The following is a 24942-nucleotide window of genomic DNA, read 5'->3' on the forward strand; positions in this document are numbered from 1 at the left end:
ATAGTCTCAATTTAGACTATCCTTTCTCAAATGTTTCCAACCCTTAGGTTTGGCTAGTTCTAAACAATAGTCCTGTTTCAAGTCCTCGTATTATTTAGAAACTTTCAGAGTAATATGCAGAACTCCTTCTGCATGAGTATTGTCAGTCCATTAATCGTTATTTCAATGAAAAATGCTTGAAAAAGATTATCAAAATGGACAAAATGAAATTTTATTAAGAGCAAAGCTCTAAACAAACAAATCAATCAAGACATCAAATTTTGCTGAGATACGAGATGTATAAGATGAAAAAGATTATCACAATGGATAAGATGGAAATTTGTTGAGAGCAAAGCTCTAAATGAACAAATTAATCAAGATAGCAAATTTTGCTAGAATACAAAATGAGAATAAATTAATCAAGATGGCGTATTTTGTCAAAAATACAAAAATGAATAAAATAGAAATAGGTGCCCCAAATATCATAGCATGAGCTTCTCTGCCTCAAACTTCTTGAGGACCCTTTTGAACTTGATATGTGTCTAGAAGTCCTAGAAGACTTTGTTGATGCCCCAAGAAGTAGCATCTCTCCTTCTTATTAATTCGGAGAGGATAAGACTACCGCATGCCCCACATTCGATCAAAATTTGAACTGCCCATTCCTGGGTTTTCAATTCAAAACCCTTTTGGTCTCAAGGCGCCCTTTGCGGGTTTTCACCTTGGCCTCTCATTTTTCTCTTTTCTTTTCGTTTTTCTTTTCTTTTTTCTTTTTGTTTGTTTTTTTTTCTCAAGTGAAGTTTCTATTGCTGGCATCAAAATTCTCAAGATTAGGCAGGTTCTTGCCATCTATCTTGGTCAATACCGACGCTCTCCTAGATAATGCCTTCCATATAAGGTCCTTCTCGATTTGGCATCCACTTTCTTTTGAAGTCCTTTTGTATGGAAATGATCTTCTTCGATATCAGGTTCCCCTCATGGAATTCTCTAGGGCGAACCTTTTCTTTGGTAAGCTCGCACCATTTGTTTTTGGTGTATTTGACCATGATGAATAGCTTTCGACCTTTCTCTTCAATCAACTTTTAACTGATTATATCGGGCCTGGATTCATTCAGCTTCATCCAACTTCAGCTCTGACAAGACTCGAAGGGAAAGAATATCGACTTCGATGGGTAAGATTGCCTCTATTCCATATACCAATGGGAAATGAGATGCCCCGGTAGAGGTTTTTTATTTTTTTTGTTTTCCTCCACTGAGTCGTTCATTTTGGGGCGACATGGTGTTAATCTTGAATAGACTGCAAACTTCTAATATCGTGCCGTCGTTCAAATTCAACGCATCGTTTGATATGAGCCTTTTGGCTTTCCATACCGACATATGATTTCTTTTTCAGGAATTTACTGACTGTCAGCTTTGCGATATTAGCATATGAAACAACCTCTACCCACTTGATAAAGTAATCGACGACCACAAAGATGGATCGATGACCGTTAGAAGCTTTTGGCGAGGTCGGCCCAATGACATCCATGCCCCTCATAGAGAAAGTCCATGGAAAAGTCATAACATGAAGAGATAAATGAAGCACATAAATCTTGTCTTCGTAAATTTGGCCCTTGAGGCGTTTCTTGGTATAACTGATGTAATCCCCTTTCATGGTCCATGGTGGTCCAGCAGTACCCAAATCTCCTGATTTGCTTGGCCATTGCAAAATCATTAGCATGTGTTCCTCAGATACCCGTATAGACCTCTCCCAAGATCTTTTCCTTAAGGGCGTCTACATGTCTTTGTAGCTCAAGCATATCTTGATCATGTGAAAACATCTTTAAATTCTTGGAATAACTCAATAACATCTCGCTTCGTCTCTGTGGTGATACAGGCTCTGATCTTCACCTTTTTCTCTTCTCCTAAGCTCACAATTTCCAACTGATTTTTTTGTAAGGTAGGATTTGCTTTTCGACTTGCTCTACCATCCTTAATAATCAGGAGATAAATTACAGTCTCGATCATCTTCGAAGTCTTAAGGTTCCCCTAGACACATATCTTGCTCAAAAGAAAGTTCTGAGTCAATAGCAGTGTCGCTCATATCATTGATATCTGGAGACCTGTTCGAGGGAACGAAAGAAGACTCAAAGAGCTAATGAATCAAAGGGGAATTATTCGTGTGGTATGAGTATGAATGAAATGGAAGGAACAAAAGAATGTTTGCCAAAACAAGAAAGATGCATTTGTTGAAATAAAGAATAGTGGATATGTTCCTTTTTCACAAAAGGATTTTCTATTGCTCCCAGGCTTAGAGCAATAAGAATGTTCCAAATATTACTCTGAAATGGTCCTAAAATTTACAAGAATCTCCTTCACAGTCCTGTTGTTTAGAACGCCTCTAGGGATATAGAAACAAATTCCTGATGATTCTTTTGTTTTTGTTTGTTTTTCAGTTTCTTCTTCAAAGGTACAAACATCTTTCCTTCTGAACCAATGGTATCTTTAAAGAATTCCAATTCTTTATAATCTATTGCGCTCTGTACTAGAGTTCTGAACTCAAAGCACTTTTGGATTTTAGGAAATTTATTGTATGCATTGAAATGTAATGTTAGTGAATGAAAAGATGCATGCAATGAAATGTAATGCAGATGAATGCAAAAAGAGACGTTGATTCTTGGTTTAATTCTATTAGAAAAACTTTACTAGGAAACAAATCTCTTTACATAAAGCGGATACATATACGGCTTTGCCCTCATATGTGGAGACATTCAATCTTCTTCTTCATTTGAGCATTAAGATAAATTTCACGAACTCTCCAGAAGGGACGTCTCTTCTATTTCCTTTGGGCCGCAACTCGTTGCTCACTCATCCTTGTAATGCTCGTTGACTCTTTTTTAAGAAAGTTTAGTGGCTCTCGAATAATCTTTATCATCTTGAGTCTTCGGGCAACGAGGCAAAGTCGTGTATTCATTCACCAGACTACCACTCCTCTCTTATTACGTTTTCTTAGACCATATTCAGACAACTGTATTGTACTCCACTTTATCAAGAAACCCGTTTTCTTATGACAAGCTCTCTATTTAGCAACTGAACGTGAATCAACACCTCCTTTTTATGATGAAAATGCAATGCATTCATAACCAAAACAAAAGAAAATAGGTTAGTACAAAGCAACAGCAAGAAAGAATAAATAGAACACATATTTGAGTGACCACTAGGGGTTTGAAGTGGCCCTCCCTAGGGTAGGCTCCTAAAGCTCATTATATGCGGTTTGGTTCTAAAGTAAGGGTACCCGAACCAGCAGATTCCTCGATCCTCACCCATTATAGGCTCATACGGACCGAGTTCGATTCAGGGGAATACATTTCCCTATGGCTGCATGGAGATGAAAATCTCACGAAAACATAGGTTCAGATGTATCCCAAAAGCGATCCACTATCCTGCACGGAGGTGAAGACCTCACGAAGGACTAGTTTCTCACTCCCACTTAAAAGGTGTGACCTTCGGTCATGCAATGCAATGCAGCAGTATACCAAACTTAAACTACCACAGCAATCAAATCACAAAGATAAAAATCGAAATAAAGACGAATGAAATGCAACGAAAGGACCGTACATTTAAACCAAATTTTTGATATTCGACAAGAAGACAAAAATAATCAACACGTGGCTTGACTCTCTTTTTAAACGTCCTCAGTGGAGTCGCCAAGCTGTTGACACCATTTTTTTTGATAAAACGGGGTCGACTTAGATTTTGAAAATAAAACGAAATTGGGAGTCGCCACCAATCTTTTTTGATGAGGTGTGATCGGGTCACCTCGTAAAACGGTTGTTTTTAATAAACGATTTAATTTTATTAAAACAACGATTTTGGTCCACGAAATTCAGAAAAACAGGTTCGGGAGTCGATTATGCATGAGGAAGGGTTAGCACCCTCGATACGCCCAAAATTGGTACCTAGTCGATTACTTAATGTCTTTGTGTCAAAAATTAAAAACTCAAAAAGAATTTAAAAATACGGTCCCTCTTTATATTGTGTTATTTTAAAATTACTCAAATAAATCAAAATGGAAAATACCTCCTCATCTCGAAGTAACAAGATGTCACATCCAGAAAGTTAGGACACGACACCTCGTATTTTGAGGGTAAGTTTGCATTTCACTTTTTAAACCTTATTTATTTCAATTTTAAAAGGATATTCAATTATTTAGAATCAACAAGAAAAATCGAAGCTCAGTAAGTTAGGGCACGATTTCTCGAATTTTCTAATTATAGAACATTACCTTTATTTTGAAATTTTATGCGTTTGGAAATTTAAAAGGATATTTTGCTATTTAGGTTTAACGAGAAAATCGAAACCCAGTAAGTTAGGGTACAATTTCTCGAATTTCCAAAATGCAAAATATTGCCTTATTTGAAATTTTTATTTTTATGAATTTGGGTAAAAATGTAACATTTAAAAATAATGTGCGAATGAAGGGTTACATTGATGGAATGATAATATAGAGCATAAAATAACAATTTATGAATAAAATGTTGCATCAATAAATGACAATAATATGAAACTACGAACAAGCTAGTTATAGTACACACAATGGTAATGAACACACAATTTATCTAATTTAATACCAACATTAATAACCAAAGGAAAATAAAACAAGATAATATATATAACAATCTAAAGTAAATAATAATTTAACATGAATGATTTATAAGAACAATAAATAATAAAAATTTCGAATAAACAATATATAAGAGAACTTAAAATAAATAAATATAAAACATTTTAAAATAAATAATATTATATAAAAAAAGTACAAACAGTTCCAAAGAATATATACATACATATGAAAATTTAAAAGATATATATATATAATAGTTTACAATAAATAATAAGTAAATAAAACTTAAAAACAAATAATAATAAAAGAGTTTTTTTGTTTAAAAATAATAATAAGAATGATAAACAAATAAATTCAATGGACCCAGGACCAGACTGAAATTAAAACAAAATGAAATGACAGAATTTAAATAAAAGGGACAATCGGGGCCTGAACTAAACGCGTGCATAGCTATAGGGACGAAAGGGAAATATTCCCATACTGTTTGAACGGCACCGTTTCAGGGGACATCTGCGCATGGTCCATAGACCAAATTGAAGCAGAGGCAAAGTTTGCGGTCCAAATCAGAAAATAGCAAAAGACCGTATTGAGGTAAACCGCAAAGAGCAAGGGACCATTTGCACAAATATTCCCTAGAGGGAGAACGCGCGGATCCTCTTTCTAGCGGGTCGGGTCGCGGGTCATATCTGAAACGGCGCCGTTTTGGCCACTGATAGTAAGGCCCAAAATGATGCCGTATTGTAGCTTATATAAATAAAAAAGAAATAAAAGAAAAATCATTTCCTTCAGTTTTTAAGTAAAAAAACAGAGAGAGTGAGGTCTTTCTCTCTCGATCTCTCCCAAATCCGGCCAACAGGGCCGACGCTCTCGCCACCGTGGCCGACGGCTGGTGCCGCGCGAGGGCGTCTCCGACCAGCGCGTCTAAAGACCGAAACCTTAGACGGGGGAACGAGGAGATAAAGAAAAGGTCCCTTCCCAAACCCGAATCTGACGACAGTGAAGGACCACCAGCGGCGGGGTTGCGGGTCTGCTTCAGGTAAGTTTTGCTTTCCCTTTTACTCTCGTATTTCCCCTTAAAAAATAAATAAACAGAATAAAAATGAAAAAAGAAATCCTTTGACTGTAATCAGTAATAACTTTGCTACTGTTTTATTTCTCCTGTTCGTAAAATCCGGAAGCCGATTACAATGGTTGTGTTCGGCTTATATAGCCAAATCTTTAAAACTGCTGAACTTCTATTTTTTGTTGTTTTTGTTGTCTTCTAGTGCTTGTGTGTTGTTTGCTATATGTTGCAGGTGATAGGGGTGTCAGACGCGTGGTGGTAGCATGCGCGATGGAGGCCGGTGGCGTACGTGAGCGGCGATTGGTAGCAGAGGCAACGTGCACGAGGCTGGGGGCTAGGGGTCAGACCTAGGTGCGGCGCACCTAGGGTTTCCCTTGGCTGAAAAGTTTCTTAGTTTTGGGCTAGGGTTAATTTTGTATTTAGGCTTGGTTTATACTTTTATTTTGTGTTTGGTTTTAATTGGTATTTGGGTTAAGGTTTATTTGGGTTTGTATTAGTTTCGGGCCTCGGGTAAAAATGGGCTCTTACAATTTCAATGTAGAAAAATGTGAGCTTTCAACTGCTCTTGATTGAGAAAGTTTTAATCATGCTTCCTGGGGAAGGAACAAGGAATGGGGGGAACCATGCTGAGAATCTATATTGGCCAAAATCCAACTCGAATCGGGCCAGGCCTATTGGCTGGTACTTGAACGGGTCTCGTATGTATAATAATACTCGTAATCTCATCATCTTTGTATAAGATTGATTAGTCATTTGCATTTAGACATCTTGGTTAAAATATTAGTCATTAGGATAATTGTAACAGGGAACGTGAGTTAGAACATGTGCAGTTGCTGTCACGGGCATTGATTGCATTTGTTGCCGTACAACCATGAAGTCACAGTTTCCTTTCTCTCACTGCCTAACAATGAAATTAATAATTAAACTAACATAGAGACAAGAGCTAATATTTAGAACCCAAAAAGGGGAAAGAAAAGAAAAAGTGAAGAACTTGAGAGAAATAAACCTATTTCAGATGACTACTATCCTTTTAATTTATTATCAACTGTTGGCTTCCTCATAATTACATTTGCAGTGAAAATGATATTTGCTTTTTGGCCTGGTGAAGTACTGCATTTATTAGTTTGATTTAACAATAGGATATAAGATATATACTTGTTCAGAGATTAAAGGACTAGTAGTCACCATCTATTTACCTTTCTGAATTTTAATTATTGATTGGCTTATGTCTGCTGCAGCAATGAGAAACGAATAATTTTAGTTGTATTTTAGACAAAAGAACATTAGTAGGCCACTGGTTGCTGCACACTTGGCCCTGACCTGATTTCATTCATTCCATTTCCATTGAAAATATGAAATTCATGATGGGTTTTGAGTGAACAGTGATTAATAATGGGGAAATATTATTACAGCAATTGCAAATCCTTGAAGAACAAATTCAGAGAAAATTTAATTCATATTAAGCTTTGTTAGATGATCATCTTATTCTCCTCCTAATGATTCTACAGACATCTTCCTCCATAGCCTGCATTTCTGAACAATGCTTGCTTTATGTCTTCAGAGCTTATCAATGTCCTCTGCTCGTCTACCTAGTACATTACATTGGAAGAAATGCACATTATTGGGAAACAACCGGTGATTTTGCAAATTGCAATCAAACATAAAATAAACATATACCTCTGAACAAGAAGCTTGCATTGAAAAATCATTGAAGCAACTTATAACACACTGTTGAATCTCAAGGCCTAGTGCTTCCAATGTGTTCACTGTAGATAACAGCAAGCCTGGTTTCGTTGCACAGCAGATATCGATTCGAGTATCTGTATCTCTCCTCTCTACATCAAACTGTGTTTTTGGTAACATGAAAAAAGAATCAGTAAAGGGACAATGTCTTCAATTACATGTCCATATAATGGTTAATATTAGAAAACGACTATACCTTTGGGGAATTTCTCACCAATACTTCATCTGGCTTTTGCTCCTTCAGGTTCTTCAATAAACTCTGTTGATTAATAATAATACCCTCTTTCGTATCTTCTTCCTGCAACTTATTAATCCTTTCTAGAAGCTCTTTCATGTAATCTATGGTATCTCCAAGTATAGATGTTCTATCCATCTGTTCATGTTCACCATTGTTTGGATCAGTTGCATAAAAAATGTGTTAACAGATTAGGGGAAAAAAACCAGGGGTCACCTTGCTGATCTTGGGGACTATTGATCTCAGCATTGAAAGCCTGTCATTCAGTCGCTTCCTTCTCCTTCTCTCTGCCATTAAATTCTTTGAAGGCTGACCTTCTAACTTCTTTGTCTTAGCCCTTTTCCTGCCTAACAACAAGTCGCCCATGTTGAAACCCTGAATGTTGCTGGTTTGCTCAATCTCGACTTTGCACCTACTCTTTGTTTCTTCCAAGCTGTGTTGTTGATGATCAATGGTAAGAAGACCAAACTGATCTTCATCATCAACCATGGATGGGAAGTCTTGTTGAGTAGCTGAGAAAGGAGATGTGTGGGGGTGGACGACATTGACGTTGGTGTACGAAGAATCCATGTCCCGCACTGTGAATCCATCAACAAAAGGGTAGGGTTGATCACTGAAAGGACATTCAAAGCTGGGGGTTTGATCAGGTGGTGGTGGTGGAGAGAACGCAACAAAGGAGAGATTTGATGTAGCCAAAGTTGGATTCTCATCAAAAGAATCAAAGTTCCATGAGCCATTAGGGAGGAACTCAGTCACCCCAGCTGAAAAAGTGGTCCAACTGTCTCTTCTTGGAGCCAATAGCTCCTCCAGGAAACCATGCTGTGAGAGCTCCATTTCCCTCTCTCTCTAAAAAAGTTCCAATGAGAACTGATTTGAACAGGGGAAAAAAAAGGGAAAGCTTAATAACATGAAGTTGCCCTAACTTAGAATATATAGAGACTAGTTAAATAATGATGCTACTTATTATAATAGAATATATGAACACATTAACAATGGAATCTGCTTCTTTTTCTCTTTCTCTCTCAAGGTAAATTCGTCCTTTTCACCGAAATTATCAATCAGACAAATTTAATATTTAATATCCACTTCCCTGAAAAAACTTTGACCCACAAATCTTCTGTCATAACCAAAAAAAGGTGGCTTAACATCATCCTCTGTCAGGTTCTTTGTTCATTTCATAACCCCTCTTTTATCACTATTATTGTTTCTAATTTTATCATCACAAAATTATTAATGCAAACCCTTTTTCTCTATCTTTCTACTCTTTAATTTTAATATTATATTGAAAAAGCATGTATAAATGTAAAAATTAGATATATTCGTCAATTTGATAATTTAGATTAGACCAAATAAGGAATAGGATGTATTTTAAGGATTGTTGAAGGATACAAATAAAGACGCCAATAAAACCATAAAATTATACAGATATGCAAAGTACGTTCACAAGTGAATCATTGGTGATTTGGGCACTAAGAAACATGGAAATGTGTTGGATTTTGGGAGCTAGCCAAGCACCTACAAATATAATTACTGCAAGAAGCACATGCAAAGCAATATAGATGTAATATGAATGTACCAAACAAAACAAGCAAAGGCTGCAGCACCTAGAAAGCCTAAGTTGTTTAACTGTTTACTGACAGTCTTGGGGATGACTGACTGAAGTCTTACTTAAAAAATTAGAATAACATTAACATTTTTTTGAGCCTGTATCAGTCTTTGATATTATAATCAATTAATCTCTAACTATTAAAGAGAAAATTGCAATAGTTAGCTAAATGTTACAAATTAATACAGTGGTAACTGAAAAGTCTAAAATTTGGGTTTAATTAAGTTTGTGGATTTGGGAGTAGTGCAAGTTAAGGCTAGAAAGAGGAAGGTTAAGGATGGAAGTTGTGGAGTCCCTAAGGTAGAGGAAGGCCCAGAAAGATGCAAGAGTTGAGATTGTTTGATGTTCCTAACCTGGAGAAAGAAAGTGATAGCAGCTGTGAAAGTTAGGGTGGTTAGCCAAAAGATCCCAAGTTAATGATTTAACATCGTTTATTTCTTTATTATTTTTGTCTATATTTTAAACATTTTTATTTTGTTTCTTAAATATCCCGGATTAGTTATGAAATTTGATTTAATAATAATGTTAAGATATTAGAAACTTTTATATAAATTATCTGTAAACTTGGATCATGACGTAGTTCTAATTTCTTTTTCCCTTTTTTAAAAAAAACTGGAATTTCCACTTCGATGTTTGACATTTTTTTTTCAAATTCTTACATCATTTTCCGCAACTTTAACCTAACAACTTCAAAAAATCCATTCAATTTTTTATTTTTGTAAAGGGATGAATTCAACTTTAACTACCAGGGTGATGAAAAGAATTATACGCAAAAATAGTAAATTATGTACTTTTTTATTTAGGAAAATTTGACATATATGAAAATGTTATTGCCGTTATTATTCAATATTCAGTAATAAGGGTGGTAACATTTTTATATAAAAGTCATTCATCTTAAAAAAAAAGAGTATATTTCATAGACTTATTTGTAATTTATTCCAAAAAGAAAATCTGAGTGAAATATTTTGATGGAGTTTATACCCTAATATTATTCAAAATTTTCGAATTAAATGTTTAGCATAAAACTAGTTTTTTTCGATGTTGATTTTTTTTTTTAATTTTATAAAGTTCTCATTGACTAAAAAGTTCTTGAATATCTTCACTTATATATCTATAACTTATACTATATATAAAAGCAAGAGTTTAGAAAAAAATTTAAACTGAAAAAAATGTTTTTTATTTTTTATCGTATTATAAAATTAACATTTACAAATATTTATAATTTAATTTAGATTTTTTTTCTCTTAAACGAAAACAGACATAAGCCTAGCCAAAACAATAATTTAGAACCATAAACTATGCCATATATTGTCTAAACAAACACTCAACCCAAGCAGGAGGTTGTTGAAAAAGATGTAGCCCCAGGGATAGTCGTCTTGCAACCTTGGCCATGGAATCCGCCACACAACACACTACATGTTGCACATCCACTTGTCATTGTCGAGACAACAAGCGTTGAATATCATCAACCAAATCATATCGTATCGAATCGCGTATTAGTCTACCTCCAACCACATCATTGTAGTCTGATTAACACCTCTATCCGTATTCAACTTGTGCCACCCGTTTGACGACTGACACCATTGCACATTTATACTACAGTAGAGACGTCAAAAATGAATTTAGGCCATGGCAAGCTATTAGCCACAACATATGCAGCACTATGTTTGTCTTGGCTAAAAATAAATTGATTACGAGTCATCCAAATCCACCATCCTAAGAAGCCAAATAGAACCTCCCAACAAACCCCTTCAACCAGCACATCCTTATGTCACGGGTCAAAGTGCAAAACCCGTGACCATGGCAGAAAATGTGCCCCATGGAGGTCTGTCGATAAGATGGGGTTCATTTAGCCCACGAGAATTGGCCCGATTCAAAGAACTATTGGAGAAGCCTGTTAAATTGAAGCCTGGTTGGCCTGATAATGAAGATATGGTAACTTAGGCTAGTTTGGTAACTAATCTTAGAAGATTGAGGGAATCCTATATTATGAAGATTAGATTAGATTAGATTTGATATGGCATATCTTGTAAATCCCTAAAATCAAGGGATATAGTTAATCTCGTCCGTCGATGTAAATGTATCTTTACCGTCGATTTTAGGGAGCTCAACTATAAATAGAAAACCTCCCCCTCATTTATACCCATTCCATTGTATATTAAATTCTTAAGAGAAATAGAATTTTGAGAGAATATTTCCTCAAACACCTTGTGTGTGTTCTTTTCTATGGCTTTCTATTGTTCTTTTTGACTTCTTTTGGCATAAATCGCTTCCGCTCTTCAACTTGGTGCCTTGAAGGAGTTGTTACGGAATCCTCACTTGAGTAAAGGCTGACTTAGGCGAGTTTGGATGAACGGATCGCCTAAGGTTGCACGTATCACGAGACAAAATATCTAGCCCCGTGACAAGTGATATTCGACCTATTGGTTCGAAGGCACCGTTGGGATGTCGAAAGAAGTTGTTGGTCAGAGTGAGCCAATGGAGACCCGAGGAAGGGCCAGAAAAGTGAGTCGATCGAGGGACTTATTTGTCAGCTTTAGAGGATCGAGTCGTCACTCTTGAAGAGTTCATGGGAGACGTCAAGGAGAGGATCAGCGATGTCGATAGTAGACTCAATGATGGGTTGCGAACAATGCAAGAGAAGCTCAAGGAATTTGTTTGGGATACTATCGGTTCCTTGAAAAATAAGCTGGCTGGGAAGGACAATGCTCTCGAGGCTATGGTGATAGCTTTGAAGGAGGAGATCAATGAGCTCAAGGGGGAGCTTAAGATTTTCAAGGTTGCCATAGGTAATGGAATGTTGGCTTCAAAGCCGAAGCCACAAGCAATGGATGTGCCCAAATCGAAAGTGTTTAAAGGGGCAAGGTCCGCAAGTGAAGTAGACAACTTTTTTTGGGCCATGGAGCAATACTTTTGTGCGATAAACATCGAGGATGATGCCACAAAGGTAAAAAAAGTTGCTATGCATTTTATTGGCATTGCTTTGTTATGGTGGCAACGTAGGTCCACTGATATGAGACTTAGTGGGACCGAGATTGAGACTTAGAAGGAGTTCCAAACGAAATTTAAAGCATAATTTTACCCCGAGTATGCTGAGAATGAAGCTCGAGCAAAGTTGCAGTGGTTTATGCAACAATGCATGTTTAGGGAGTATGTGCGGGAGTTTAGTGAACTCATGCTCCAAATCTTTGATTTAAACGAGAAGGAATCATTTTTCTCCTTTACGGATGGGTTGAAACCATGAGCGAAATAAGAATTACAACATCGAGGAGTTCAGGAACTTACCAATACCATCATGGTAGTGGAGTCCATAGTGGAACTTGTTCCGAGAAGAGATAGGTTTGAATCTTCTAAGCCCAACAGGAGGGGCAATGGTGGGTACCATGAGGAAGATGAAGAGGGACATAGATATTATAGCAACGGTAGTAGTAGCGAATGTGGTAATAGGAAACCATGAAATGGGAAATGGAGACCTAATAGCCTGAAAGAGAAGAGGGGAAAGTTACGATGCTACTTTTGTAAAGGACCGCATATGAAGAGGGACTGCCTAAAGGTATCTTCAGTTTTGGCTATCAAGAGGAATGATGAGCCGAGAGAGGTGAAGCCTACTGGGAAAAAGACATCGACGGTCAAATCCATGGTGCACATTCTAAAGAAAAAGAATGGTGAAGGGTTGATGTTTGTAGACATCAACATTGCAGGTTAAAAGAGGAGTGCTCTTACCGACACAGGAGCATCGGACTTGTTCATATAGGAAAAGGCTATGGGGAAACTTGGTCTCTCGATTTTGAAATCGAATAGGAAGATCAATACTGTAAATTCTGAAGATGCCCCAACTTTAGGTGTAGTTCGTGATGCGGAACTACAAATCAACGAATGGAATGGTAAGGAAGATTTCGAGGTAATCCAATTAGATGATTATGGTTATGTGCTTGGCTTAAACTTCCTTGATAGGATTCAGGAATCTCTACATCTATGGGCCAATCAAATTCATATTGTCAATGGTCTGTTATAAAAAATTGTTGTACCGGTGCATCGAGATATGAAGGTGGGGACAAAGGTGTTGTCGTCAATCCAACTAGTCGAGGATGTTTCGTCTGGGAGGAATATTGACTTGATAGAATGAAATGCTACAAAATCCCCTTCGAAAGTGTTAGTAGCGCAAGTGATCGATATGAAGCCTGCAAATTTGACTGTAGAGCCAACACCTTTTGGAAAAGTAGGTTGTGCATCGGGCTTCAAGGGAAAATGAGCGATGCAAAAATAGTTGGGACAAGTAAATGCTACGAGTAAGGTACATTACGAACACTTTGATAGTGTTTTGAGTTCTGATTTGTTGGCTTAGCAAGGTCATAAGGGCCCTTTCAAAGTTCATTAGTAAGGAGGCTAAGAGATTGTGGGCAATACGAAGTCAAGGTGTGGGAGTCAATGTGATTCAAAAGGGAACAAGTCAAAATTGGGGCAAGTTAAAGTGGAGACTTCTTGCCAACGAGATGTACCAACGAGTGTAATAGTTCAAGTAAAGAAGCGATCGAAGCTGAGGCAAAAGTTCTAAAAAAAGGACAACCCAATCGCAAGGCAAGTCAGGAACAAACCAAGGCAACAAGAGGGTTTAGAGGTGAATCAAGTTAGTGCCATTTGGAAGTCGCAACAAGGGCATTACTAGAATGGGTGGGGGAGAATGTTATGGGTCAAAGTGCAAAGCCCGTGACCATGACACAAAATGCGCCCCATGGAGCTCTGTCGATAAGATTGGGATCATTTATCCCACGAGAACTGGCCCGATTTAAAGAACTGTTGGAGAAGCCTGTCAAATTGAAGCCTGGTTGGCCCGATAATGAAGATATGGCAACTTAGGCTAATTTGGTAACTAATCTTGAAAGATTGAGAGAATCATATCTTGTAAAGATTAGATTAGATTTGATATGGCATATCTTATAAATCCCTAAAATCAAGGGATATAGTTAATCTCATCCGTCGATGTAAATGTATCTTGACCGTCTATTTTGGGGAGCTCAACTATAAATAGAGAGCATCCCCCTCATTTGTACTCATTCCATTGTATATTGAATTCTTAAGAGAAATAGAATTCTAAGAGAGCATTTACTCAAACACTTTGTTTGTGTTCTTTTCTGTGGCTTTCTGTAGTTTTTTATGACTTTTTTGGCATAAATCGCTTCTGCTCTTCAACTTGGTGCCTTGGAAGAGTTCTTAAGGAATCCTCACTGGAGTAAAGGCTGTCTTAGGCAAGTTTGGACGAACGAGTCGCCTAAGGCCGCATGGATCGCGAGACGAAATATTTAGCCTCGTGACACTTACAGTTGCAAAGGTTCTCCACAAGCCACAAGTCGATAGAAGCCAACCAAAATCCTTCCCCCATACTCTATGGGATAACCAACTGCCATATTGAACGTGTTGCTAAGCAATCCCTTAGAACATGCGCAACCATTTCTTGGCTATGTCCACAAATGGCACACAATCTGACATTTGTGATACCACCTCTACAACTAATTTAGATTTATTAGTTATAATTCTATCTAAAAATAAGTTGTGATAATTTTATTGACTATAAAATAGAGTTATAACTTGAATAAAAGTTTAACCAAATTCGTTACCAATAAGTAAAGATAACTAATAATTAAGTAAATTTTTGTACTTTCATATTTATCAATGTAATAAAATAAAGTTATAACTTAAATAGAAGTCCAAGTATATAATTAGAGATTGATTTAATCTTTTAATTATCACTCAATTAATGTTAGAGCTATATACCAAATAAAATTTAAGTTTAGTTAAAAGAACAGAAATTGATAGTATTAATAAGTTAAAAATATCTAAAAAAGAATAGAGCATTAAAGTAACAATTTTTCATTTTTTGAGGAGGTAATATGATTTTTTAAAGTTCTCTATCAGTTGTTTATAATATGCGAAGTAAGTAATCTTTTACACTGTGATACCCATATTCGATCCGTTACCAAATTCGAATATGTGACATCACATTACATTGTTAGAGTAACTCAAACTGACTCCATCACAATTGTTAAATAACAAGATATTCAAGTAAATAAATTTCACACATTCATAGCATATACATCATAATCAATTCTATTAATGCACGTTAATTACATGCTATGCATTTAGGGATTGTACAAAGTTTATAACATAGTTGGGATTCAAATCCAAACTTTTATTGTCAAACTTTAACATTATGCCGCGAGATAGGGATCTCCATGTCTTGAGACAGATCTTTTTTTTATTTTTATTTTCAATGATGACATGTCTCGAGACAATGACCTTCAAGTTTCAAGATTGATCTCGAAACCTATTTTCTTAATTTAGCTTAAATGTTTGAATATCTCGAGACAAGGAGTTCTTGTCTCGAGGCTTGAAACAAGGCAAAACTATTTTCTCTTCAATGTAGTCTTGTCTCGAGACACAGATCACTCTGCCTCGAGACCTAAACCATGTTGTCTCAAGACTAGTATAGTTAGTCTCGAGGCCTAAACTATTAATATGCACCAAATGATTAATTTTGACCTTACGATCTTGAAAAATTTTCTTATTATCTCGAGACTTAAATGTAAAAGTGCCCAAAATGAACATTTATATGCATACAAACACAACAAAATTATGCCTAAACTAACCTAACTTCACCCTAATTTAATATATGTCTTCGTAACCCATAAAACATAAACTCATACTCACCAAAACATCACATTCAATGCCACTTACTCTTATAATCCTACCAATATACACCATAAACTAAAGCCTTATAATTCCAACTACCAAAAACATACCAACACCTTCACAAAATAAACAAACCGTAGCAAGATTCAATTTAGGTACATGCCATTATCTATACTAACATACTAAAAGATATATATTTGATCCGAGCTGAGTTAAGCTACTAACCTTGGATGTTTTGCAATTTTGATCTACTAAAACTCATACAAAATCTGCATACAGAAACAAAAACAACTGCACACTAAGCAATGTATACTCAGTGGTATCATCATAATTCAAAGACAATATAGCTAATGTCAATAAATTAAACCACATAGTTAAAGAACATTATTTCACAAACTAACAACTTTGATTTTAACCACATGAATTGCATAAGCTTTCACATTATTAAACTATTAAGTCACCCTCTAAATATTAATTTTACTATTAATAATATTGACGCACCTTAAAGGTATTAGCGTCTCGAAACATATCATATATATATATAAATCTCATTTTTTATTATTAAAACATAATTGGTTATTCTTTATCTAAATCACATTCATATCATTAGTTTAGCCTTTATTAAATGGTTTGAATTTGAGTACAAATATATGAATTAATCCACTAACACATCAATATAGTCACCTAAGTTCTAGTCGAGGATAAATACATCGATCCCACCAACCACTCCAATATAACACGTATAAAACATTAAATATAACACGTGCAATATGTTGAATATAACATACATAAAACGTTAAAACTCCCACCTATCAAACAGACCCTATGATATGTCAAATATATCTGTAACTTTATCCTACACTGCTAATATGACTTTATTCTTTTCTAATCATCATATAGTCATATTGAATTACAATAATTTCACAACTTCATATTCACTATTTTAATATCATATTAATTCATGTAAACATATAATTTCATATTTTGATACAATTCAATCAAATCAAACATTCAAATTTATCAATTTTTACATTTCGATATATCACTTTTGTATTAATTTTAATATAGCACAAGTAATGATACAATAATACAATCATCGGATATATTCATTATATATATCCAACCATTTTCAATATAGATAACATCGTATTATCCCGATGCAAACATTTATATATATATACATTGACTTAATCTGATTAAATTGAGTAGTTGAGTTTATATTCATGTTTGATTTAAATATTAAATGGTTATAATTAGATACGAAATAAAGCATAAATTTAAGTAAAATTATGAGGACACAAACCGTATTCGTTCTTCGTTGTTGGATTTCGCCTTCTCCCCTCGTAAACTCTACCTCGTCTCTGCTTTGAAATTAGGTTCTGCTATGGAAGGAAGTTTAAGCAAGCTTCTTTTTCATTCTTCCTATTTTTTTTTCTGTTTTTGCCATGAATTGAAGATGAATTAATGAAAACACTCCTCTTTCTTCCTTTCATAATTCCTATGACTAATGATTTAAATAATAAAACTTAATATGCTGTGATCAATTATCAAAAGGTTTGGTGTACATCAACAGTTAGGAACACATCAATCCACTAAGTCATATTTAGCATTGGTTTAGTTGCTAATATATCCTTAGTTTAAATTGCCATGGCACTTGCTAAATTTAAAATTAATCTTTCCTCATTTTTGTTACTAAGCAATTTAGTCCCTATATTATTATTACTAATAATTTCTAATTTAATTTTATTTAATAATTCAACCCCACAATTTCATACTTGACACGTAAATATTTGATTCTAATCTCTAACCAACTCATTTCAAGAAATTCGACCCTAAAACTAAATTTTTCGATATTATTGAAATTTAGATAGTTATATATATATATTACCTTATCATTATTATTGAAGTTGTAAACTGATGAAAAAAAATTAAATAATATATAAAAGATTTACCCTATAAAATTTCAATAATTATTTTGTAATAATCGGTATTAAATGTGTTTTTTAATGTAATGTAAATATTTTTTATATTTAATTCATTTAATATAAATATCTTTGTACTTATCATGAATTATTGCTTTACTTTTTATTTATTTATTTTGATTTAATATTTTATTTTACTTTAAGTATAATTTTAAATTTCTATATTATTTTCAATAGTTTTATGCAACAATTCAAAGATAATATTTTTGAACTGTCATTGGCTCTTGGATAAAAGTGTTTTATTTTTTGATTTTGTTTCTTTTGATGATTTGAAAGAGCACAGGTATAATTTTATTATTAACTAAAATATATAGTTATTTTTTACTTGTATAATATACAATATTTTATTTTTCATTTGGTGTTTTATTATTAACTTAAATTATGATACCAACTTCTTTTTATTTTAAGTACTATTTACATTAAATAAGTTATATTTTATAAAATTTTAATTTATAAAAAAAAATACATTTATTCACTTACAATGCATGTGAAAAAGAAAATTAGTATATATAAAAGCATGAGTTTGGAAAAACATGAGAATATCTTTTATTTTTATCATATTACTAAATTAAATTTAAAAATAACTATAATTTAATTTTAAGATGGAGTTTTTATTTTCATAGAAATCTAAGCATAAAATATAGAAAAAAATTAATAATTATAATTATAATTTAATTTATAATTATTAGTTAAAATTTTGAAATAAAAAAAGTTGTGTTAATTGTTTTTAAAAATCTGTGTTTATTAATGTAAAATAGAATTGTTACTTGAATAAAACTCAAAACATCTTAATTGTCACTTAATTAATACTAGAATTATATACCAATTAAATTTAAGTTTAGTTTTATAAATAACATTTAATAATTAGGCATATTCAATTAAGTTGCATCTAAAAAAAATTAGAGTAAAAAATTGGAGATTTTTAACATTAATAAGATAGAATTATAAAAGATAATGAAGAATTAAAGTCATGGTTCTCCGAAGAGGCAATATCGGATTACATTCAAACAACAATGGCATCAAAGGGTGATTGAAGGGTGATCGAAGACTATATTAATTGATGATGAGGTAATATTATATTATGATATTATTTTAAAAATAATAATAAGTTTATACTATGTGAAACAAGTGCTCTTACAACTATTTGTTTTTTTTTTGTCTATTTGTTATTTATTTGGTGTGGATGAAAAATGTTTGGTGGGTTTGTTTTGAAAAGAAAGTCAAAATTCAACAAAATTTTTAATCACTGTTATTAAATATGTTTATTAATTTAGTTTAAATATATTTTCTATTTATCATGAACTATTATTATAATTGCTACATGTTGTTTTTATTTTTTTTAAAATTTTCAAATTAACATTATAATTCACTTTCTTATGTTAGTTAAATACAGAGTATTTAAAAATTAATTAAAAATTAAGCGTAAATTTACATGCAATGCATGTACAATTAAAATTAATATTTATAAAATTTCAATTTTAAAAATATTGTTGAATCCTTCATAAAAACTGAAATACCAAAAATCAAACAAAACTTGTATAAAAAATCCAACAAAACTCATACTAAAAATGCTGAAATTTAGTGTTAAAATTTAATTTTTAAAGAATAAATAAATAAGAAGTAATATATATATGCCATACGATATAAAAGAATGAATATTATAAAAAAAAACTGAAACAGAAATGAATTAAGTAATAAAGAAATAAGAAAGGAATGGAGATTTGCTTTTTGAATATTATTTTATTAAAAGGGGAAAAGATAGACATTTAGATTCCTTAAAAGATCAAACCCAGAATATAAATGAGAGTTGATTAACCATTATTCCAAAAGTTGTTCTTTTTAATAAATGAGATTTTAGGGACGAAATTTGAAGTTCCTTCCTTACAGCAGGCAACAGCGACATTAATTTTATTATTTCCATATTCCCGACAACACCACTGTTTGGTAGGCCTCTACTGAAATGCGTCTCCTACCTAACCAATGTAGATGTCTTCGTTCTTTTTTCTCCTTAATAAAAAGTTTGGATAGTATTATAATTTAACTGGTAATCTTAGTTTCATATATAAATGTAGATTATTAAATTTGTAAATTAGGGTGATAAATACGATGTACATGAGTCATACAATCGATGCCACCTCTATTTATATGCTGGAAAAAATATTTTTCAAAATACGTTATTTTCTTGAAAAATTAGAAAAATAGATCGATTTTAAAAAAAATATATAAAAATGTATTCAGTTAGCGTTTCTTACACAGTTGGCAATAAAATGCGCTCAACTGAACTTATTTTTCTTCAACGGTAAATTTCTAATGGTCAAATTATAAATTACCCAACGATAACTTTTTTTCCCATATAAACCCAGGTCATTTTCCACTCTTTTCACTCAAATCCATTTCTCTCCATACACTCTATTCTCTCAAGTTTAGTTCCAAAATTTCCAATAAATTTCTATAAAAATATTCTAGTTTTACTTTATTATTTCGTAAATTGTTCATTTTAATTAATATTTCACGAATGACAAGTTCTCTTATTTGTTTTGACGATAAGCACATTTCTGCATCACAATTGACAATGGTAAGAATTTTTTTATTAATTTTAATTAAGTTAATTTTAAATTTTAAATTTATTTTGTTGATATAAATAGGCAGATGATCAGGTTTTGGAGGGATTTATACACAATTTATCAAAAAGCGCACCCAATGCAATTCATTGTCATTTGCAAGATGTGGGATTCTTACAAGTGTCTTGTATGCTTAAGGGGCTGTAAATTGGATCTCACATTTATTAGCGCGTCAGTGGAAAGATGAAGAACTGAGACACACACATTTCATCTCCATGCGGTAAGTGTACAATCACACTAGAGGACATAGCTTTACAAATTGGGCTTATTGGTGGATGGGGAAGTCATTATGGGGCCAATGATCGTTCCTGGTAGGGAGGACTTTTGCAACGCACTATTAGGGACCATGCCAAACAAGTTTCAATGTGGCCGAATAGAGATCAAATGGTTGGAAGATAATTTCGGTGAGCTTGATAAGCATGCAACTTCCTTTGAAAAAGAACAATATGCTCGAACATTCATCTTGAGGTTTATCAGGGGCTTTCTAATGCTTGATAAATCTCAAAATTTGGTACACTTAAGTTGGCTGCTATATTTGGTCGATTTCAAATAATGCGGTCAATTCAGTTGGGGATCAGCTGGCCATGTTGTATCGAGAGTTGTGTCGGGCGATGAAATCGGATAAGATGTCAATCGGTGGTTGTTTGCTCTTACTGCAGTCATGGCCATAGTGGTAGCTACAAATTTTACACCGTCGAATCGACGCCTCTTATAAATTCCCATTGGTGACAAGATAAAATTCATTTGATAATAATATAGTTACCATAGTAAATGTTGTTTATTTTTTTTATATGTTTGAATTAACATATTGTTTGAGTAGGTGGAACTTTAGGGCGAGTTATGTGGGACTACCAGAACAGCTCAAAGATATCCGATTACTGTTAGATCAATGCTTAGAAGCCGATGTTAGTTATTGAATTTTTCAAACATATAATAATTACGTAATGATTTGAAATTTAATATTTTGTATATAACAAAATTTATAATTGTGTACTACAGTTTTAATAGATGTCATACGCTGATCCAGCAATCCTAAAGTGCATCCCGTCTGAAAATTTGGCCAATCAGAGTATGTGGGACTCGAATGTGCCATTGGTAGTTTACGCGACGGTGGAGATACACGAATCTATTCGAGTGATGTGATAGTTCGGGTGGAGGCAAAATATTCCATTGCCACCGCAATACATTAAAGCACTCTACAAGCTTGATTTGCTGGGGGAAATCGATGAAAATTGATGGGAATTCCACAAGGAATATATAGACATTTGGGATCATAAGAAATTTTTCATACTTATGCGCGTACCTTTTTTCTCACTGGAAATGGCGACATTTGCAGAGTACATGTTATGGTTTAGACACCATGGGAAGCCATATCTACTATACGTGGAGGTGAGGAGTAGGAAAATTCATCCGAGGAGGCCACTATGACTGCCCTAGAATCCTAGGTTTAGACTACGTGGCACAACAGGTTTGTCATCGGCTCCAAGCCAACAAGGTGCATCGATTTATTCACCACATCCCGGTCAGTTCCTTCCATATTTTCTTATTTCTTTCACTAACCTTTATGTATTTTACACAAGCACCACACTATGCACCACCGCAGAACTTTGCATCTACACCTTCTTCAGGTGTGTTTTTCGTGGCATTTTCATCTCCAGCATATTACGCCCTGATGACGACATTGATGCCGACACCAATGCCGATGTATCCACCAACAATAATGATTACAAGATATTATCCATAACCAGCTTATGCGACACTGTACACTTATCCATCGATAGTGTTGCAAACACCGCCCGCATTATTATTTTACCAAAGTGGCTCATGTTCACAACCACCTTCTCGTAAAATGGATGAGACACGATGGGAGGCTAGGATGACACCGGACTCAACCATATAGGAAGGAGATGAAAATGAAGATGAAGATGGGGGGTCAAGGTGAAGATGTAGACGAGGAGCAAGAACCCCAACTTGTGTGAAGAAATCCTACCAGTAACTATCATCCACCATCCTGTGGCTCTGATTCGGCTTGACGACGTCGATGATGTTTTTTTCCTTTAGTTTTGTGATGTAAATATATTTGATATCTATAGAATATGATCATTTTTTTAGTTTTGTATTGCAACTTATAATTCATTTTCTTAAATTCTAATGTATATTGTATACAAATTTTCCATCTATTAATATTTGATATCAATAATTTAATGATAATTTTATAAATTTTTAAAGGTAAATTATTAAAATGTAAAAAACTCATAATTTAATAATATTAAATAAAGTAAACCCAGAAATTAAATTCGATACCTTGAGAGAGAGCCTCAACGTACCTATTACACCTAGTTTATCTTTATTCATTATTTCACCATGGAAAACAAAATAGTGAATAAGGTAAAAATTATTTATCACTTAATTTCTATGAAAAATTCAAAGTAAAACGTGTAATGTGACTCGTGACTATGAGGTATACAAATGAATGAACAAAATTTGTACAAAAAAATAAATAAATTTGTGTAAAAATGAACAAATTTGTTAACAAGGTATTGTCCTAAACGTATCCCACAACTGAAGACATGTTGCCCTAGTATGCCTTGGGTTCCTACAATAGCTGCAAAACCTCAGTTGATTGGTCCTCTCCCGAATATACGTATTGTCGTGCATCTGAGTAGAATTTGGACGACCTTTTGGGTTACGACACAACGATATATTTGGAACCAACGTAAACGAGGCGTTCGACACAAGCGACTGCATACTCTCATCTGGGACCGATGGGAATTCAGCTTTTCATACATTTTACATGCATTCCAGTTTATACACTTCATTAATATATGGTGTACTATATTTATGCCTGTGTACATACAACAATTATATGTGCCTATGGGAGTCGAAGTGTTTGGAATTTCCTACAATTGTAGGTCCCTTATGTTAGGGAAACACAGTACGTTGCCCCAACAATATCTTGGTCGAGTCTAGCGAACTCCGTGACCGGGGATGATAGGTTTGGACATGAGTGACACACTACATGCATAGAGTTTGCTCTCTCTACATTTTGTTTAATTTCTTTCATGACATCCTTACACCAAATGTGACCGCCCACTATCTGTCCAACATATTTCTCCTTTACTTTGGAAATAAGGCTATCAAGCGAAAGTATGTTTCTTTCACAATCAAGGTTATCGAAAAATGATGCGTCTCCTTCAATATAGAATTGATGCCTTCTGCTAGGTTCGTCATCATGTGCCTGTATCGTGGACCCCTATTATACGATTGTGTCCATTGGTCGAAGGGTATGTTAGCGAGATACACCACACCGACGTTGTTGATGGTGTGTAATTTTTCCAACATTTCATGGAAACAATGTTGGACGAACTCGTACCTTGTCAAAAATTCAAAGTTAAACAGTATACCCATGAATGCAAACACTGTATATGTTATAGCATTATTATGAAAATAGTGACAACTACATACACATATCAATGACTTGCTGTCGTTGACTATCAGAATGGTATTTTGCCATGTAGTTAGCACCGGCATGTCTTATACAATACATATGGTGTGTGCAGTCCTAAAGGCATCCATGCCATTCAATTGCGGTCAAGATTCTGAGTCCCTTGTTGAAGATGACGCATATATTAAGTTTCAGGATAACATTACGACACAATTGGCTCAAGAAGAAATCCTAATCATCTACCTTTTCTCTCACCATTATTGCAAATGCTATCAGTAGAATTCTCTGATTACCATCATCGGTAATAACCATCAACAACTGATGTTCGTATCTCCCATATAGCCAAGTGTTGCCAATTTTTACCAATGCTTACAATACTAGAAAGTTTCTCTCTATTGGTCGAAGGTCCAAAAGAATCAATGGAAAACTCTTCTCTTAGGGACTAAATGATCATCGAAGTATGTTGGCTCTATTTGCAGATTGATTATGGAGCCTAGTACATACCGGTCCAATACCTGACATCATTGCCACAAATCATTATAGGACTTGTCCCACCCATCGTGCATCTTCTCCATAGTTTTCTGTTTTGCGACTCATGCCTTGTAGTACGATTGCGTGCAATCGTACTGACTTCAGATATTGGCAATCAAAATCAGCTAAAGAATCCTAAGACTCGTTTTCACTATAGGTAATATTATGTCAACTATCATGTCAGAGTCTAGCTTTACATGATCTTGTGATACACCTGCAATTGGAGGAGTTAAAGTTAGATACAGTGACTATTGTTAGTTTAGATAGAAATATCGAGTCACCGCATGATGCACCTATGGCAACACAAATATGTGGAGTGGTATACTTTTTTATTGTCCACAACCCTGTCTTCTTTCAAAAAGATGCCATGATTTTTCTTTGGCACTTGCCGTCACACATTGCGCATTTGGCCTTAAATTTCTCTAGACTAGATTTTGTGACATAATAGTT

The 24942-nt window shown here is 34.2% G+C and overlaps 1 protein-coding gene across 1 annotated transcript; it reads right to left on the bottom strand.

The window, feature by feature from the left end:
- Nucleotides 1-7011: 7011 nt before the first annotated feature.
- LOC107891842 (transcription factor bHLH61) lies at nucleotides 7012-8545 on the bottom strand. The gene is made up of 4 exons (XM_016816762.2): nucleotides 7837-8545; nucleotides 7582-7758; nucleotides 7320-7487; nucleotides 7012-7231 (listed from the first exon to the last, which is right to left on the bottom strand). Exons 1-4 carry the CDS (start codon nucleotides 8452-8454, stop codon nucleotides 7145-7147), a joined length of 1050 nt encoding a protein of 349 aa, XP_016672251.1. The 5' UTR covers nucleotides 8455-8545; the 3' UTR covers nucleotides 7012-7144.
- Nucleotides 8546-24942: the final 16397 nt, after the last annotated feature.

This window comes from Gossypium hirsutum, chromosome D11 (assembly GCF_007990345.1).
Source record: "Gossypium hirsutum isolate 1008001.06 chromosome D11, Gossypium_hirsutum_v2.1, whole genome shotgun sequence".
In the NCBI taxonomy this organism is placed as follows: Eukaryota; Viridiplantae; Streptophyta; class Magnoliopsida; order Malvales; family Malvaceae; genus Gossypium; species Gossypium hirsutum.

Excerpts from the sequence above, each read along its gene's own strand:
- LOC107891842 (XM_016816762.2), bottom strand. The coding sequence starts at position 8,454 with ATGGAGCTCTCACAGCATGGTTTCCTGGAGGAGCTATTGGCTCCAAGA. Across the intron at positions 7,759-7,836 it reads TAGTCCCCAAGATCAGCAAG|ATGGATAGAACATCTATACT; the intron begins GTGACCCCTGGT and ends GAACATGAACAG. Across the intron at positions 7,232-7,319 it reads TGCAAGCTTCTTGTTCAGAG|GTAGACGAGCAGAGGACATT; the intron begins GTATATGTTTAT and ends GTAATGTACTAG.